Below are 18,678 nucleotides of genomic sequence, written 5' to 3' on the forward strand. Positions count from 1 at the left end.
AATACTTATCAATGCAAAATACAGAAAAACATATGAATAACTTGATGTTTCATAAGTGCAAAATCTCTTGAACCACTCTGTTCATTAAATATTTGCTATGTCAAAAAAAACCCCAACCTTTAGTGCCAAAAAATGAATACCTTCACCCTGCACGAGGCTAAAAATACACAAATCACAAAAGCAGGCTCTTTTATGCTTAAAAAAAAAAGAATGTCGAAGAGTGTTTCCATGCATTAGCTGAGGGCACAGATGAGTCGGAGCTTACATCCTATGTTTTTAAATGTCAGGCGCAGGATAACAGAAGTCCAGAGGTGAGAAAAGAACATATGAATGTCAGAGTCTGAATGTCTTGTGAGAGCTTTCAGGCCTTTTCCAATAACGCAGAGGTCAGGATTTCACTCTCCAAGCGTGCATCTCTCCAGCTCTCTCCCAGCTTTGATTGCAAACACTCAACTTTCAAGCAAATATTCTGCAGCCATTTTTTTTTTTTTTTGCACCCTCTCCAACAGCCCAGTGCCAGAGCAGCAAATAACAGCACAAGCAGCCTGAGTAAATAACTCAGGATAAAAAGTGACATTTTGATGACTATCCAATCTGGAAGATGGTGTACTCTGATCAGAGTGAGATAGCATCTTTACCTGTCTGCCTGCTATTTTACTTCTCCTCATCTATTCCTAATTTCTCTATTGTCATCCAACAGCCTGTTAAATGACACTGACTTGAGTGATCTCTCATTCCTATCTACAGTTATGTTATCTGCATGGCTGGGTTCTCTCCGGTCTTATCACATCGGTCAACACTGAATATTAAAGAGCAGCTTAACAATTTCGATAATGCTACTGATACTCTTTACTACACCAATGTATTGTATTGTAGAGAGAGCTGGAGAGATATATGGGGCGGCACTGTGGTGTAGTGGTTAGCACTGTTACCTCACAGCAAGAAGGTTCTGGGTTTGAGCCCAGTGGCCGACGGGGACCTTTCTGTGTGGAGTTTGCATGTTCTCCCTGTGTCTACGTGGGTTTCCTCTGGGTGCTCTGATTTCCCCCAGTTTGGTTAACATGGGGCAGCCATGGCCTGAAGGTTGGGCTGAAGTGCCCTTGAGCAAGGCACCTAACCCCTAACTGTTCCGGGTGCTGTAGCATAGCTGCCCACTGCTCTGGGTATGTGTGTGTGCTCACTGCTGCATGTGTGTGTTCACTGCTTCAGATGGGTTAAATGCAGAGGAATTTCACTGTGTGCTTGAGTGTACATGTGACAAGTAAAGGCTTCTTCTTCTATTGTATCTTAACTGCAGTTACACTTCACCAAGAAAGTAACAACAGTGACATTAGATTTAGCACTGCATGTGTTCTTCTGTCCTCTTGTGTCCTCGACTCGACAAATTTCCATCTCTATTTAAGGTGTATGGAAAGTTACAAGCAAGTTAAACTCATGAACAGATGGCCATAATTATTTTCTGGGCTGTAAGCTGTAAATTTGTCTCATTGAGCCAAACTGCTATGTATGAATGCTAGACTGAAAATGGTTTATTTAATTTTTTTGTAGTTTTTTTTTCATCTTTCTAATGAAAAGCTCAGCAATGTAGACTGAAATGCTTCATTAGTCAGATGAAGAGAAAGCAGGGAACAGCAGCTGCTGTGAAAGAAAGGTAAGCTATTTCAGGAGCTGACATGCGATACCTCCAAATAAAAGTCCAAATCGTGTTGAAGTTGATGTAAGGTGCCATTTTGCATTCTTAATTTGTGGAAAAGGACAACTTAAGACTCCATAAAAACAGGACACAGCCAGTAATTGTAGATCTCAAAGTTCACATCGGCACTCACCAGCCATATTAATAGAAATTCATGTACCCATGTTCATTCATGCAATAATCCAATCAGCCAGTCTGCTATGGTAGCAGCACGATGCATATAATCACGCAGATACAGGTCAAGAGCTCCAGTTAATGCTTACATCAATAATCACAATGGGGACAAAATGTGACCTATGTTATCTTCTGCTATTGTATTCTATCTGTCTCAACATGTGACATGTTGTGAATTCTGAGATACTTTTCTGTTCACAATGGATATAAAGAATGTTCATTTGAGTTGTCGTAGCCTTCTTGTCAGCTCAAACCAGTCTGGCTATTCTCCTCTGACCTCTCACATCAACAAAGCACGGTGGTGTAGTGGTTAGCACTGTCACCTCACAGCAAGAAGGTTCTGGGTTCAAGCCCAGTGGCCAACGGGGACCTTTCTGTGTGAAGTTTGCATGTTCTCCCCGTGTCTACGTGGGTTTCCTCCGGGTGCTCCAGTTTCCCCCAAAGTCCAAAGACATGTGGTTAAGTTAACATGGGGCAGCCTTGGGCTGAAGTGCCCTTGAGCAAGGCACATAACCCCCAACTGCTCCCTGGATGCTGTAGTATAGCTCCCCACTGCTCTGGGTATGTGTGTGTGCTCATTGCTCACTTGTGTGGGTGCATACGTGTGTTCAGTGATTCAGATAGGTTAAATGCAGAGAACAAATTCCATTGTGCTTGAGTGTGCATGTGACAAATAAACAGCAGAACCACTGTTCACGGGACATTTGTTTTTTGACCCATTCCTGGTAAACTCTAGAGGCTGTTATGCAAGACAGTCCCAGAAGATCATCAAGTTTCTGAAATACTCAAACCAACCTCTGGCACCAACAAACATGCCATGGTCAAAGTCACTGAGATTAAGTTTTTACCCCATTCTGATGTTGCCCTCATTCTCAACACTTGACCTGTAGCTGCATTATTTTATGCAGTGTTGCTGCCACATGATTGGATAATGACATGACTGTGCAGGTGTACAAATGTAATAAAGTGAATAGTAGGGCATTTGATAAAACAGTCACTAGATATAAGGTATTCATCCTATAATGCAATCTTAAACAGTAATGACACAGGTATAACACAGTAATAATACTGTAATAAACGATGTAATAACTAGACCCAAAATGCAAGCGCTTACATTCCTTTCACTTGCTAATGAAGAGTGTAATTACAAAGGCTGCATCACTAATTAGACATCATGGGCTCTTTTTTCTCTTCCATGTTAGTAGAACGTTATTTTGATGATCAAACCCCAACGATTGCCATTAAAACAATAATGTTAGATAGATCTGGAAAGTAGACGCTCAACATAAATAGTGCTTTATCTGTATAAGTGGATATATAAATGATAAAACAATATAAGCAGGACTAATATATTTACGTTTCAATTATTTTATGATAATGAGTTAATTCTGAAGGTTAACTTCTTTCATGCTCAAGTTGTTTAATGCTCTACAAAGATGCCCGGTGTTCATGGTTATCAGACTCAGACAACACAATAGATCCTCACTTTAGATGTTGTAGAAACCAATGCCTCAGGTGTTATCTTAACCACAGTTCAATTGCAGAATTTTAATAATGTAAAAGGTACTTTAAAACACAACACATCAGGATTTCTGTCCTATCTGATTATTGTCCGTACTGATAGATAAATGTTCCTATCAGATGTGCAGTTCATTACATTTAAGGGATAACACTATGGCGCTGTAATACACTGTGATTTGGATATTTTCAGTGTGCTATCATAGTATACACAGGCAAACAAATTACCCATATAGGAATATTAGTTAAGGTTAGTTAACAATATTGTGTATTTATATATGTATATTTATATAAGGTAAAAAAGACTGACAAAAGGTCAACCCTCTTTCATGTAAAATAGACACTGGATGCATAATAATAATAATAATAATAATAATAATAATAATAATAATAGCCAGTTTTGTCAGCCGGGGATCAGTACATCAGGGCCTCCGCCTTTGGCTGCTACCTGATCCACAGTGCACCAGACCCTTACCCTCTTGCGGGTGGTGGGTCCACAGGAGAGTGGTTCCGTGTTGCTTATTTGGGCTGGGCCTGGCCGGGCCCCACAGACATAGGCATTATTCTATCTGCTATCATAATTATGGTGAGAAGCTTGCTACATAATAAGGGTGAGAAGCTTGGTCATTCAGGAGAGACTCAGAGTCCTCCACATTGAAAGGAGTCAGTTGAGGTGGTTCGGGCACCTTGTTAGGATGTCCCCTGGATGCCTCCCAAGGGAGGTTCTCTGGGCATGCCTCGCCGGAAGGAGACCCTGGGGCAGACCCAGGACACGCTGGAGAGATACATCTCTCGGCTGGCCTGGGAACGACTCGGTAATCCCCCGGAAGAGCTGGTGGAGGTGGCCGGGGAGAGGGAAGTCTGGGCTGCTCTGCTTAGGCTACTACCCCTATGACCCGGATCCGGATAAGCGGTAGAATATGGATGGATAATAATAATAATAATAATAATAATAATAATAATAATAATAATTTAAAAACTACAAACTAATCATAATCTGGTACCAGTTTATTACACACCATCAACTTCATGTAGGAAACTTTATGAAATCTTGACGTATTAACCAAATGGGAATAAGTAAGCAGGTTGCAGTAATTTCCATCCATCCATCAATTTTCCTACTAAGGGTCAAGATTCACCTTTGGAAAGAGGCAGGGTACACCTGGCCTGGGCCCGCCCATCCTAAGTGTGACGCAACACAGGGGGCTGTTGCGAACTTAGTCTGGCAAGGCAAGCTATCTCCAGCTCTTCCAAGCTCCCAAAAAATCGGGAGCCAATCAACTTTGAGCATCTCCAACGGCCCTGGGTAGAGGCGTGTTCAAGGCAGTGACGTAGTAGAACTGCGACCGGAAGCCATAGATAGATTCTGTAAACAATGCCGGAAGCGCTTCATTCACTAGAAACATTACAAACATGGAGCAGCGGCAAGCCTTTGACACAGCGGTAGATGCTGTATTGAAATCATTTAACAGGAAGTTCTCATTGAAAACGGAGCAAAGAGCAGCCCTGGAGGTATTTATTGAAAGGAAGGACGTTTTCGCCTTGCTCCCGACCGGCTTCGGTAAGAGTTTAATCTACCAGTTAGCCCCGCTGGTAGCCAAATCAATGGGGCTCAGCGAGAATCCTATCGTTGTGGTCATCTCGCCTTTGATCGTGCTATTATCGTCCTCTTCCTCTTCAGCTCCTCCTTCTTCTTCCTGTTACTCAAGCAGTTTCCGTCGCGTCACATACGTCAGAGGAAAGAGTGATGTGATTGGTTTAAGCTTCGTCACAGCCTTTTCTGGCTTTGACCAGTAGCAAACTGAGGCATTTCAGGGAGGCGGGTCAACAACGCGCTTTGGGAAACGGTTGGGCTTAATATCTATGCCAGACCAATGCTCGCAGAGCTTTGAAGTTGCGTTAGCCAGACTAGGGTACACCCAGGGCAGGTCACCAATCAGTCGCAGGGATAACACACAGAGACAGACAGACATTCACTCTCACATTCACACCTATTCTTGGGTTTCACGTGATGCCACATCCACCTCATTAGTTATTCAAAACTTTAGCTGGTGGTCTACCAATGCTCAGCTGACAAAGTGTTTGTATGGAGAAGGTGCATTGCTTGCATGAAAAATGCCTTACACTTGCGTTGTTTTAGGTTGTTCAAATCGATCAAACTGTGAAACGGATAAAAGTTTTTTCAGGGTTCCCCGTGAACTAATAAAAAAGGGTGAACGAACACAGGATTTCACAAAAAGACGTCGAGAAAGGTGGCTTTTGAACCTCTCACTGAAATTGAAGGGAGCCGAGTCGAAGCGTGCTCGAGTTTGCAGTGATCACTTGGTGAAAGGTTTGTATATCCCTCTCAGCTATGTCCTTACTGTTTTCCAAGTACTTTTCTTGCTACGTGTCATTATTTTACGGGACTTTTTTTAGTCACGAAGTGCTAAAGTCCTCAGCTGTTTCTTTGTTTACTCCTCACAAAGTCCATATGCATGAAGGTCGTGACAAAATTATTACACAGCCATTCAGTTACAAAGCGCTGTGATCACTTCTCCATCTTGTTTAACTAAGATCCAGGTCTTTAAAGGGGTTTCTGATGATCTTTGTGAATGATTTACCTGAGAGATAAGTGCCAACACAAGTGAGAATCACTTGTGTTGATACAGCAGCAATACACTTCAACTTGCAGCGCTTCGTTGTAAAGACGCGAACGAAAAGCTTTAAAAAAAACATACTTACACGGGCAAAAACAATACAGGATTCATTCGACAGCAACTTGATATCGAGGTCCTTTACCCAGCCACATACAAAAAAGTTATAAGCCTTCATACTCTTCCACGCTTTCATCTGTTTTGCAGTGTAGAAGGATGTCTGCAACACCAGACAGTTCAAGATGTCGAGGAACTCGACTGAAGGGTAGTTTTCGAGATCGTATGACAAATCCTTTTTTCCCAGACTGGAGGGGTCGATTCCATTGCACATAGCAATCTTCTGAATATATCTAAAGCGAGCAGTGGCTTGTAGATTATGAGCATACTCTGATAAGTTATCGCTAGTTGTTTGCACTATGGCAGCCATTTTGGTTTGCTCGACCACCAGCTATTTCACTTCTGGTAAAAGCACTAAGAAAAGTCATGTGACTGAAACCCAGTAATAAGCAATTAAGGAGTCAGTTGACCTAATCTTCATGTCTTTGGACTGTGGGAGGAAACAAGAGCACCCAGAGGAAACCCAGGCAGTCACGAGGAGAACATGCAAACTCCACATAGAAAGGCCCTGGCCAATTGGCATGTTTGAACCCAGAAACTTCTTGCTAATTTTTTTTTAATAGAACTGCTAATTTTTAAGCAGCAATCACACCTATCTTTTACCTTGCTGCAAATTAATGGTTCATTAATGCAAATTGTTTTCCCCTGACTTACCACACCTGAATCAACACATGAAGTAATCAGAGCTGATTCAAGCCAAACATGTTAGAACAGGAAGCACAAAAAGTTGACAGAACCGAGACTGAAAAATATTGGAGGGCAAAAACTTTTTCATACGTTCACCAACTTATTAAACTAAATAATACACGCTGAAAGCATAATTAAGCAAGTTGTTTAATTATTAAATGCTAAATGTTTGCAAAAAAGTGTGTTTGAGTGTATGCGGGTGAGGCTGTGTGTCTGTGATTCTCCTGTGTGTGTGTGTGTGTGTGTGTGTGTGTGTGTGTGTATGCATGATGGAACATTAAAGATAAAAGCACTGTGAAGGCTGATTGAAGGTTAATAAATGTTTGTACCTGTGTGTGTGTGTGTGTGTGTGTGTGTGTGTGTGTGTGTGTGTTATTGAAGTGAGTGCTGTAATAATGACATGCTGAATGTGACCTACATGTTTTATGCCACAGATGGAGTAGAGCAGTGTGGGATAGCAGTGAACATGAAAATGTCACGTTTTAAATTTCCATCCTGTCTTTCTCTCTTGGGCCAGATAGAGAGACTTACATACCTAAAGCTCAGTCTCTCGCACACACACATCCACATTATATATATATTTATTTATTTTCCTCAATGGGGTACTTAAGGACCATTTTCCCCCCTAAAGAATAAGAATTTCTCCCTGCAGTATCACATTGTATTTTCATCTTCCTGTCCTTATGGGGATGTTTAGCATTGTACTTTAGAGTACTTTCTCATAGCTAGGCTTATTACATAGCTATGCTATGCCCAGGCTTCTTCTTCTTCATAATCTTATTATTATTATAATTATTATTACCTCATCCAGGATGGAGTCCACCAGGGGGCGAGGTATTGTTTTCAGTGGGGTTTCTTTCTTTCTTTCTTTCTTTCTTTCTTTCTTTCTTTCTTTCTTTCTTTCTTTCTTTCTTTTTGTGTTAATGATATTATGGGAAAATGGCTGGACCAACCTTCATGAAACTTTCAGGATAGATGGGCATTGGTCTCAAACAGTACCTCCAACATTTTGGGGGTCATCTGGTCAAGGTCAAGGTTTTTGTGGCTACTGCTTCATATAGAGGCGGTAGCCACTATGTCATCATGCTGTAAGAATGTAAGAGCGTAACAATTGTACAGTACGGTGTGTTCTGTTTGGCTGAGAGTAGTACAGTGTGTTCTGATTGGCTGAGATCAGCAGAGAATCAGAATCAAAACCATGTTTACTGGCCAAGAATGTTCACACACGAGGTCAAAATCAAGGTCAAGATCACCAAAAAGGTCAAAATTGTTTTTTCGCGATATCTCATCTCATTATCTCTAGCCGCTTTATCCTGTTCTACAGGGTCGCAGGCAAGCTGGAGCCTATCCCAGCTGACTACGGGCGAAAGGCGGGGTACACCCTGGACAAGTCGCCAGGTCATCACAGGGCTGACACATAGACACAGACAACCATTCACACTCACACCTACGGTCAATTTAGAGTCACCAGTTAACCTAACCTGCATGTCTTTGGACTGTGGGGGAAACCGGAGCACCCGGAGGAAACCCACGCGGACACGGGGAGAACATGCAAACTCCGCACAGAAAGGCCCTCGCCGGCCACGGGGCTCGAACCCGGACCTTCTTGCTGTGAGGCGACAGCGCTAACCACTATACCACCGTGCCGCCCACTTTTTTCGCGATATCTTTCTTCATATTCATCATAAGTGCTACCGGGTGAGGCTTGTTTTGCCTGGCAACACTTGTTGTTATTATTATTATTATTATTATTATTATTGTCCATATGTTAAAACAGCCAGAGATCTCACTAATATCAGTTAGAATGCCAAACAAATTGAATTAGCCACACATTTTACTTTCAGCACAACACCTTATTTTTTGTTAATTTCTTAGTTTCAACCCACTAGCTCTCCCCTCTTACACCACAGATACCAAATGTGGTGAGTGAGAACAAGCACATGTTCTTCTGAGACACATGAAGACAGCCAATTTTCTCCTGCTCATGGCAGCTGAACACACTTGGAGGAAAGCGCTGGCAGCCCTCTTCTGCATGTACGAGCTCACAGATGCCTGCGATTGGCTAGCGTTGCTGTGATTGATAGCAAATAGAATAATGCCATCAATCGCACCCAGACAGCATGGCTAATCTTGCAATCTCCCAGTGATAGGGGGAATGGTTTTGTTGTTTTTGTTTTTGATTGTTTCGACACTTGGGAATCCAGCATTGTAATTATTGACAAGTATACAGCATGTTGTGAAATGTTGTCATGTCCTATTCTAATTATATCTAAGTGTAGACAAACATAACATGCTTTTACAAACAAACCATCTCTGAAACAATATATGACATTAGATTTAGGGAGTTTTCACACCTTGTTTGTTAAATTATGTACCATAGATTAAATTGTTATGAGTTTTTTTTTATTTGTTCCGGTTGATTTCACATTGCACTTTTATGCACTTGTTTTTCAAGTATTTTCACGTGTAAATGGTCAGTAATTAGACGTGTGCTTTTATGAACACTTCTTCTTGGTTCTTATTCAGGGTTGTTTTTCCTCTGCAGGGTATTTGCATGCATTTTTATTAATGAAAAATATAGAATACTGCCATTGTTAATGACCAGTTAGTTAAATTAATTATTAATAATATTATTAATAGATCAGTGTGCACTTACACCAATCCGCCACAACATTAAAACCACCAATATTGTGTAGGTCACCCTTGTGACACCAAAACAGCTCTGATCCTTCAAGGCATGGACTTCACAAGCTCTCTGGAGATGCGCTGTGGTATTTGGCACCAAGACATTAGCAACAGACCTTTTAAGTCCTGTAAGTTGTGAGGGAAAGAAGGTTCTGGGTTTGAGTCCAGTGGCCGACGGGGGCTTCTCTGTGTTCTCCCCGTGTCTGCGTGGGTTTCCTCCTGGTGCTCCGGTTTCCCCCACAGTCCAAAGTCATGCAGTTAGGTTAACTGGCTACTCTAAGTTGCCCATAGTTTGAATGTGTGAGTGTGTGATTGTGCAGAAAGGAACTGGCCACCCTACTGCTGCACTTCTGACCATGTCAACCCAACATGGTTCACCTCAAGCCCGGATCAGCTTCAGCAATAACGACAATGACAAAGCTGCAAGGTGGGGCCTTCATGGATCAGATTTGTTTGTCCAGCACATCCCACAGATGCTCAATCGGATTGTGATCTAGGGAATTTGGAGGCCAAGTCAGCTCCTTGAACTCTTTATCATGTTCCTCAAACCATTCCTGAACAACTTTTGCAGTGTTGCAGGGCACATTATCCTGCTGAAAGAGGTCACTGCTGTTGCTGTTAGTGTATAATTTTGCTATGAAGGGGGGTACTTGGTTTGCAACAATGTTTACGTAGGTGGCATGTGTCAAAGTAACATCCACATGAATGCCCGGACCAAAGGTTTCACAGTAGAACATTGCCCTAGTGCAGTACAGCATTGCACTGCCTCCACCGGCTTGCCTTCTTCCCTTAGTGCATCCTGGTGCCATCTATACCCCAGGACAAGACCTCTGAAGGTGTGCTGTGGTATCTGGCACTAAGATGTTAGCAACAGATCCTTTAAGTCCTGTAAGGGCGTATTCACACCTACGTTGTTTGGTCCGGACCAAACGACTAAACGAACCAAATTTCCCTTGGTCCGGACCTTTTGGGTTGGTCTGAATACAAACCACCGAACTCTGGTCCAGACCAAACAAGCGGACCGAGACCGAGCTGCAAGGTCGGACTTGGTCCGGACCAAAGGAACTCTGGTGCGGACCTTTTGGAGGTGTGAAAGCAGACCGGACCTAATCTGACAGTTTTGCTTTTTTGTACCTCGGGAGCTTCCGTCGTTTGTCGAGCATTATGGGAAACAGAGTCTTGACACTCCACCGCAAAGTGCAAACACTGTTTCGGTTGTCAAGGGAACCTTACAACAGTTGTTCAGTCATTCAGACCAGTGGTAGGCTAGACTACAGAGTACAAAAAATGAGTGGGGGCAAACGTGGGCCGAGGAAGAAACACGTACCCTTGTGGATATATGGGCAGATGTCCACATATCTGAGCTTTTGGAGAGAACACACAAAAATGCCGATGTGTTTGCTGTATTCAGTGAGAAAATGAAGGAGAAGGGGTTCACGCGCTCCCCAGAACAATGTCGGCTAAAAGTGAAGAAACTCTGTCAGACCTACATTAAAATCAGGGACATTCTTTCAAAAAGTGGCGGTACTAGCAACGCAAAAAAGAAATTCTTCTATTACGATGAATAAGGCGAATATCCCGACACATACCTCCTCCGTCTTGCGTGAAGAGCCAGAACTGTCACAACATGATGTGCGCTCATCAGCGCGATCCTCCGTAGCCGCCTTGCCCTTTGAAGTCGTCGTTGATAAATTACTTGTACAACAGCATAGTAATCGCACAATTGTGAAAACAGTAAAAACTGGAAAAAACATATAGCTTTGATGACATTAAAAAGAATAACAGCACGGAAAGCCTCCATGACTACTTTTGAACTTAACGCTTTGTGCGCGTGTCGTCTCTGACCAATAGCTGAACGACCTCAGGGCGCGTGGCTTTGTTGACAGATTTTGGTCCGCTTACTAAAATGTACAGTGTGAAAGCGAACCGCACCAAAATGAAAAAATAAAAAAAACATTTGGTTCGGACCAAAGCAAGTGAACTATCGAACTATCCTGGTCTGAATACACCCTAAGTTGCGAGGCAGGACCTCCATGGATCTGACTTGTTTGTCCAGTATATCCCACAGGTGCTCACAGAAAACCTCCTTCATCAGACCAGGCCACCTTCTTTCATTCCTCAATGGTCCAATTCTGATGCTCACATGCCTATTGTAGGCACTTTTTGTTGTGGACAGGGGTCAGCATGGGCACTCTGACCCACCTGCAGCTACGCAGCACCATATGTAAGATATAATGCAGTGTGTGTTCTGATACCATTCTATCATAGCCAGAATGAAGTTTTTCAGCAATTTGTGCTACAGCAGCTCTTCTATTGGATCAGACCACATGGCTAGCCTTTGCTCTCTACGCACATCAGTGAGCTTTGGCCACTCATGACCCTGCTGCCGGTTCACCGGTTGTCCTTCCTTGGACCACTTTTGGTAGGTACTAACCACTGCATACCGGAACACCCTGCAAGACCTGCTGTTTTGAAGAGTCTCTGATCCAGTCATCTAGCCATCACAATTCAGCCCTTGTCAAAGTTACTTAGCACCTTACATTTGTCAAGTTTACCTGCTTCCAACACATCAACTTTGAGAACAGATTGTTTGTATGCTGCCACCCCTTGGCAGGAGCCATTGTAACAAGATAATCAAAGTTATTCACATGTTAGTGCTTTTAATGTTATGGCTTATCAGTGTATATAAAATTATAATACTAATAATTCAACATTTAATTCAATAACAATTTCTGATGTTTCTGATGCTTGGGCAGCACAGTGGGGTAGTGGTTAGCACTATCGCCTCACAGCAAGAAGGTTTTAGGTTTGAGCCCAGCGGCCGATGGGGCTTGTTTGCATGTTCTCTCCGTGTCTGCGTGGTTTTCCTCTGGGTGCTCCAATTTCCCTCACAGTCCAAAGACATGCGGTTAGGTTAACATGGGGCAGCCATGGGCTGAAGTGCCCTTGAGTAAGGTTCCTAACCTGCTCCTTGGGTGCTGTAGTATAGCTGCCCACTGCTCTGTGTGTGTGTGTGTGTGTGTGTGTGTTCACTGCTTCAGATGGGTTAAATGCAGAGGACAAACTTCACCATGCTTGAGTGTGCATGTGACAAATAAAAGCTCTTCTTCTTCTTTGCCCACTTATGGAGCTATTTCTTTTGTTCAGTGAGATAGAATGTTCCTCAAAATGTATTTAATCCATGTAAGATATAACAAATGTATATGTTTTGGTGTACTTGTGCTCTTGATATAAATAGTCTACATTTTGTTCTGCAGTAATGAACTGAGCCAGGGTCCATAGCCATGTATTCGGTGCCCACATTCCTCCCACATCTTAAACACATGCCAGTAGGTGGACTGACTATGCTAATTTGCCATCTAAGTTGCCATGAGGTGAACCCTGTCCTTTCTCTTAACTTCACTGAATTCTTTACTAAATCATTTTCGCAAGTTTTAGGAACAGCGTTTAAGGAGAAAGCCTTTGGAAATTTTAGTGCCACACAGGAGAACTTTTAGTGGAAAGATACGGTTTGTGAAAACAGCCAGTGGGTATGAAAAGTGTGATTACTCCAGTGAACTGGATGTAGAGAGAGCGAGGTAGAAGGGAAAGCAGGTGGATGCATAAGGACACAAGGACAGTGGTGTGAGAAATGTTTAGGGTCTGACACATCCCATGATCTACAGGGCTTTAGACCAAAGTCACCTAAAACACTTTTGTCTTACTATTGATTGTATGCCATTAACTAAATAGTGAGTCTAGTATTTGGATGGGTGTATTTGGGACATGTCAAAGGAAGGCCTCATACGTTACAGGACATAAGAGTGCAGGACATCTATTCAAGACATACACAAAGGGCAGGGGGCTCAGGACATAACACTAGAAGTCAGCCATTATTCTCCTGTGTTCAAAAGTCTTGACAGACTCATTTCTCTGCCCTCCATCCTCACCTCAGCCCAATCCTTCATGTTTTCAGTTTCATCTCGATTAGATTTTTTTCGTCCTTCTTTCTTCCTCTCTTACTTTTTCTCTACTTGTCTTATTTCACCTCTCTCTCTCTCTTATCCCCTCTTTCACCACTTTGCTTCTTGGATTTATCTATTTCATTTGGTGGATTCACTCATAAACAATGACCTACACTACTGTAATCATGGTGAAGTTATAATATGTAGAAACATGCACATCCACGTGTGTATATTTGTGAGCAATGGGGGCGAAGATGTTAGGGGTACAATTATCTGATTATCTCTTTCCTCATCCCTGATCCACTCTGACTGGCTGCCACTTAAAGCTCCACGAATCACAATCAGTCATCTGAGAAATGAGCGACACACACAGATATCATACACAGATAGAACTGATATCGCAATTAATGAATGAAGTTAAACATCCCTCATATTCTCTTTCTTCCTTTTCCTTCACACACACACACACACACACACACACACACACACACACACACACACACACACACACACACACACACAATACTGTATGTACAACATTTTCGAAATCCAATTCCATACAACCCAGAATTGCTCCCCACTTAAAATGTCACATTTAGCATTGAATAAATTAGGCATTAACACATAGTGAAGGAGTAATTATTGAGGCAATAGCCATGTAATTACAAAATTGACAAGGTAATGGATGATAACGACCCCAGAGTATTATTACTAAAGAAGTTAATCTTTCTACAAAGGTTTGTAAAATTATTTAAAACCACTCACTTGTTTATTTCCTTCCATTTAAGAACATACCCAGACCAGATAATACTCTATTATGTATTGCACTATCAAATCCAAATAGTCTTGTAACCGAGCTAAATCAATACAGTTCAAGATTTTACATAGAATGCACATATCTCCTAACCGCAGACATATGTTTAATCACACTTTGTCACCAATGTGCCTCAAATGTAAAACAGAGATTGGTACTTTAACTCATTGCCTATGGTCATGTCATAAACTGCAGAGCTATTGGTCAGATGTTGTAACAGAAATGGAAAAGATACTGGGTGTGAGGGTAGAAATGGAACCTATGTCTCTTATTATGGGTCTTCCAGGCAAATTTGTGATGTCAAGGAATCAGAGACTTTACTGTATTCTAACATACGCAGCTAGAAAAAATATTCTATTGCAATGGATCAGTGATAAGGTGCCTACTATTAAGGGTTGGCATGATGTATTGTCTGGCATGGTACCTCTAGAATATCTTACATGTGTAATACACTCAAAGTCAAACCAGTTCTTTAAGGTTTGGGAACCATATCTGAATTTTTTAGACCCGGATGTGTCTGATATTATGTTACAAAGATTTTTTGAAAGGTAATAGGAAATTGCTTGATGCTGTGTAACTGTCATAACTATGTTTTTGTAATAATTATTGTTTTGTGCATGTAGCTGAGCCATGTTGTTGTTGTGGTTGTGTGTTATGTTTATGTTTGTGTGTCTTTTCTAAAGTGAAAACCAATAAACATATTTCTAAAAAAAAAAAATCCAGATAGTCTGTTGAGGATTTTTTTTTGTTGTTGTTGTTAATTTAAATCACTGATAGAAATGGCATTCCCAAAATACAGCATGCCTGGCCAGGGCATTAGATTTCTACGAGCAAAGCTGCTAATTTTCTAACTGGTTCCAGTATTACGAGACTACATGAACAGTCAATCGAAAAGCTATGAAGGCTTATGCTTACACCCAGAGTTTAGACATGTTCTTCAGTTCATTCATATCAAATCCTGGTGTCCAAGCTAAATTGCTAAGGATGGATGGATGGATGGATGGATGGATGGATGGATGGATAGATAGATAGATAGATAGATAGATAGATAGATAGATAGATAGATAGATAGATAGATAGATAGATAGATAGATAGAAAGAACAAATCTAAATGATAGCACTGAATGAAGTCAGTACCCAAACTGAACTTTAACTCACCTATATGGTTGCGGTGTGAGGAGGCCAGAGCCAGACGCCCCCAGAGAGACAGCAAGGCCAGGGTGAGCAGCAGCAGCCACGCACACACACTCTGTACATCCCGCTCCCGCATTCTGAAACACACACACACACACACACACACACACAAATGTTATATGAAAGCTTTCTTCATAAAGAGACTAACTGCTTCCACAAACAGACAGAAATGAGAAAAACAATAAAAGTTCCCAACAGGAATAGCTGACATAGCATAGCCGTATGCCTTTGCAATCACCAGATCTCAAACCAGTTGAACTCCACTCTTCATTTGAGGGAATATATATTGGACGAATGTCTGTCTGTCTGTCTGTCTGTCTGTCTGCATCTCTATCTATCTTAGGATTTAACCCTCTGTATTTAAATAGAAATTTTGAGTTCTTTTTTTATCTGTATGCACAACTTTTTTTAAATTATTTTTTGTTTGTACCTGCCTGCAACATTATTCTGTCAAACTCAGTTGCTTCTGTTTCCTGAAATATAAACAAACTAGTAGCTGCATTGAAACAAATACAACCCTGACCAGGCAGTTCTGAAGAATGAATGAACGCTGTAAATGCGCTGTTGTAAAAGCATTGTTCATGTTCATCTTAATAAACATGAGTGCCCTATCTGATTATTTGTATGTGCAATAAATAAATAAATAGGAAATGATGAATATTGGGAAGGGCGGCACGGTGGTGTAGTGGTTAGCACTGTTGCCTCACAGCAAGAAGGTCCTGGGTTCAAGCCCAGCGGCCGGCGAGGGCCTTTCTGTGTGGAGTTTGCATGTTCTCCCATGTCTGCGTGGGTTTCCTCCGGTTTCCCCTACAGTCCAAAGACATGCAGGTTAGGTTAAGTGGTGGCTCTAAAATGACTGTGAGTGTGAATGGTTGTTTGTCTCTGTGTCAGCCCTGCGATGACCTGGCGACTTATCCAGGGTGTACCCCGCCTCTTGCCCATACAGTAGTCTAGCTGGGATAGGCTCCAGCTTGCCTGTGACCCTGTAGAACAGGATAAGCGGTTACAGATAATGGATGGATGGACGAATAGTGGGAAGAAGAAAGGGAAAAGTTTTTGGACAGAATGAATGTTTTATGTTGAATTTTAAAATTAAATAAGGACATGCAGTCACATAGACAGCATTCCATCGACAGCTACAGCATTAATATTTCTGGTCTTGGGCTTCGACCAGCACATTAGAATTGGTGGACCTGAGAGTTCAAGCAGGGGTGCAGGGCTGTAGCAGCTCAAACAGAAAAGATGAGGTGAGATGAAAGCAAAAATCTCCTGCTCATGTAATTTTTTGTTGTTGTTATTGAATCCTACAGGATCCCAGTCCTGATGCTTACATCTTAACTAGATGCCCTGTGAAACTTTCTGGCAAGTTTTAGAAGGAAAGAAAAAAAAACATCAATATATTTGGGCAGTTCTTCAGTAGAGAGGCCAAAATTACGGAATTATTCAGATTGCCTTAATTTGTCAGCTCAGTGATATTGCTAAAGGATGGAATTCAAGGCAAAATGTCCTGAAAACCGTATTTAAAAACCATCACCCCAATTATAGCGATGTCACTTTAGAGAAATCTTGGTTTGAATTTTAAGAAATGAAAGTTCAGGGTTTTTTTCTGATGTAATTCCGTGACTGACTTTTCTTTCCTCATAAAAGATTTTGCGTTCAGAGTTAAACATGGCCAAATTTTCAATGTGTTTTTAGGCTCAAAAGATACCCCATACAGTATCTTTTGATACAGTATCCAAAATGAAATTTTTATTTAATGCTATTATCTTGAGTATTGCATCTAAAAAAGTTACCACATTTTGCTGTGAATGTAATTCCATTACCAAAGAACAACCTATATATATATATATATATATATATATATATATATATATATATATATATATATATATATTACTGTTTATACATACACTCACTGGCCACTTTATTAAGAATTTATTCTTGATTCTAAGATCCCTGTTCCTGGCTGGCAGGAGTGGAACCCAATGTCATACTTGCCAACTTTTCAAAATTCTCATGGAGGAGAAAAGTGTGTGAACAACATTTTCAACTGGACGAGGGTATGATGCGCAGTTGAAACGATAAAAACAGTGGATCCCAATTCATTGCAAACCATTTGAAATTTATACAATTAAATACTTTTTGAATTGTTGATATTGTTCTATCAATGACTATAGGTTATGGGATTCATGTATCAGGCCTGAGAGAGCTCAGAGTGAAAAATCTGAAATAATACTCATCTTGAATTTTAATATAATAACAATGAAAGGGAAGTCTTAAATCAGATTTTTAGCTGAAAAATCTCATTCCTGAATATTGTATCCATACAGAGACCCACAGAAAATAACACAAGTGATGCTTTAGAAGAATGTTTATCATTTCTTAAAATAGTCACAGTGAATGAAAGTATTATTGGATTGCATCAAATGTGTTTTCCTTCTGTAAGCTCATGTAAAAATACAGAGAACTATAATATCATATATAAATTAAATTTTAATAAGATTTGACCAAAATAGTAACAACTCAATTAAATAAATACTGCACTGTCTTAGTACTACTAAAATGCATCTCTCTCACTAAACACTTTCCAACAGAATTTTTAAAAAGCGCTAGAAATCCTATCAAAATCCTATCGGAATGCATCAAAGGAATTTGCTCATTTGCAAACTTTGACTGAAAGTTTTCAAACAAAATTTAAAAATGGCACTATAAATACTAACATGCTATCAAAATATACTCCACAAAGAAATTCACTCGAATGCAAAATTTTAGTCCTACCAAAATACACTCACTGATAATCTTTCACTTAAAACCTCAAAACTCTATCAAAATCAATCACTTTCTAGATAATTCACTCATAAACTTTCACTTAAAACTTTCAAACATAAATTCAAAATAGCACTAAGACACTCCCACACTATTCAAATACACTCACCAAACAAATTCGATAGTTACGGCCACCCGACCCGGTGTTAATTTTCCAACTGAAATAAATTTGCGAGACCTGGATGTAAACATACAGACTTCTAAACTTTGACCTGTGCGGTCAGTGAATCGCTTACCTTGCAAAATGCGTTGGTCTGGCTGGTTGAACATTTGCTTATCCATGGAAATTCATTCTTCCATGCAACCTGGTATTTGCATTAATATTTTTGCCGTTTAGTGGCCATGATGAATGACTCCTTGTAAAAAATGTCGGACAGCCTGGGTGAATCC

At 40.9% G+C, this 18,678-nt stretch overlaps 1 protein-coding gene across 1 annotated transcript in view; it reads right to left on the minus strand.

The window, feature by feature from the left end:
* Window positions 1-18,678, minus strand: part of tafa3b (TAFA chemokine like family member 3b) — a 279,367-nt gene that overhangs the window by 91,000 nt on the left and 169,689 nt on the right. The window contains exon 2 of the mRNA XM_060930866.1: window positions 15,427-15,539. Coding sequence (XP_060786849.1) covers window positions 15,427-15,538 — 112 coding nt within the window. The 5' untranslated portion in view covers window position 15,539. The remainder of the gene's footprint in view (window positions 1-15,426; window positions 15,540-18,678) is intronic.

The sequence above is a fragment of the Neoarius graeffei genome, chromosome 10, assembly GCF_027579695.1.
Source record: "Neoarius graeffei isolate fNeoGra1 chromosome 10, fNeoGra1.pri, whole genome shotgun sequence".
Taxonomy (NCBI): Eukaryota; Metazoa; Chordata; class Actinopteri; order Siluriformes; family Ariidae; genus Neoarius; species Neoarius graeffei.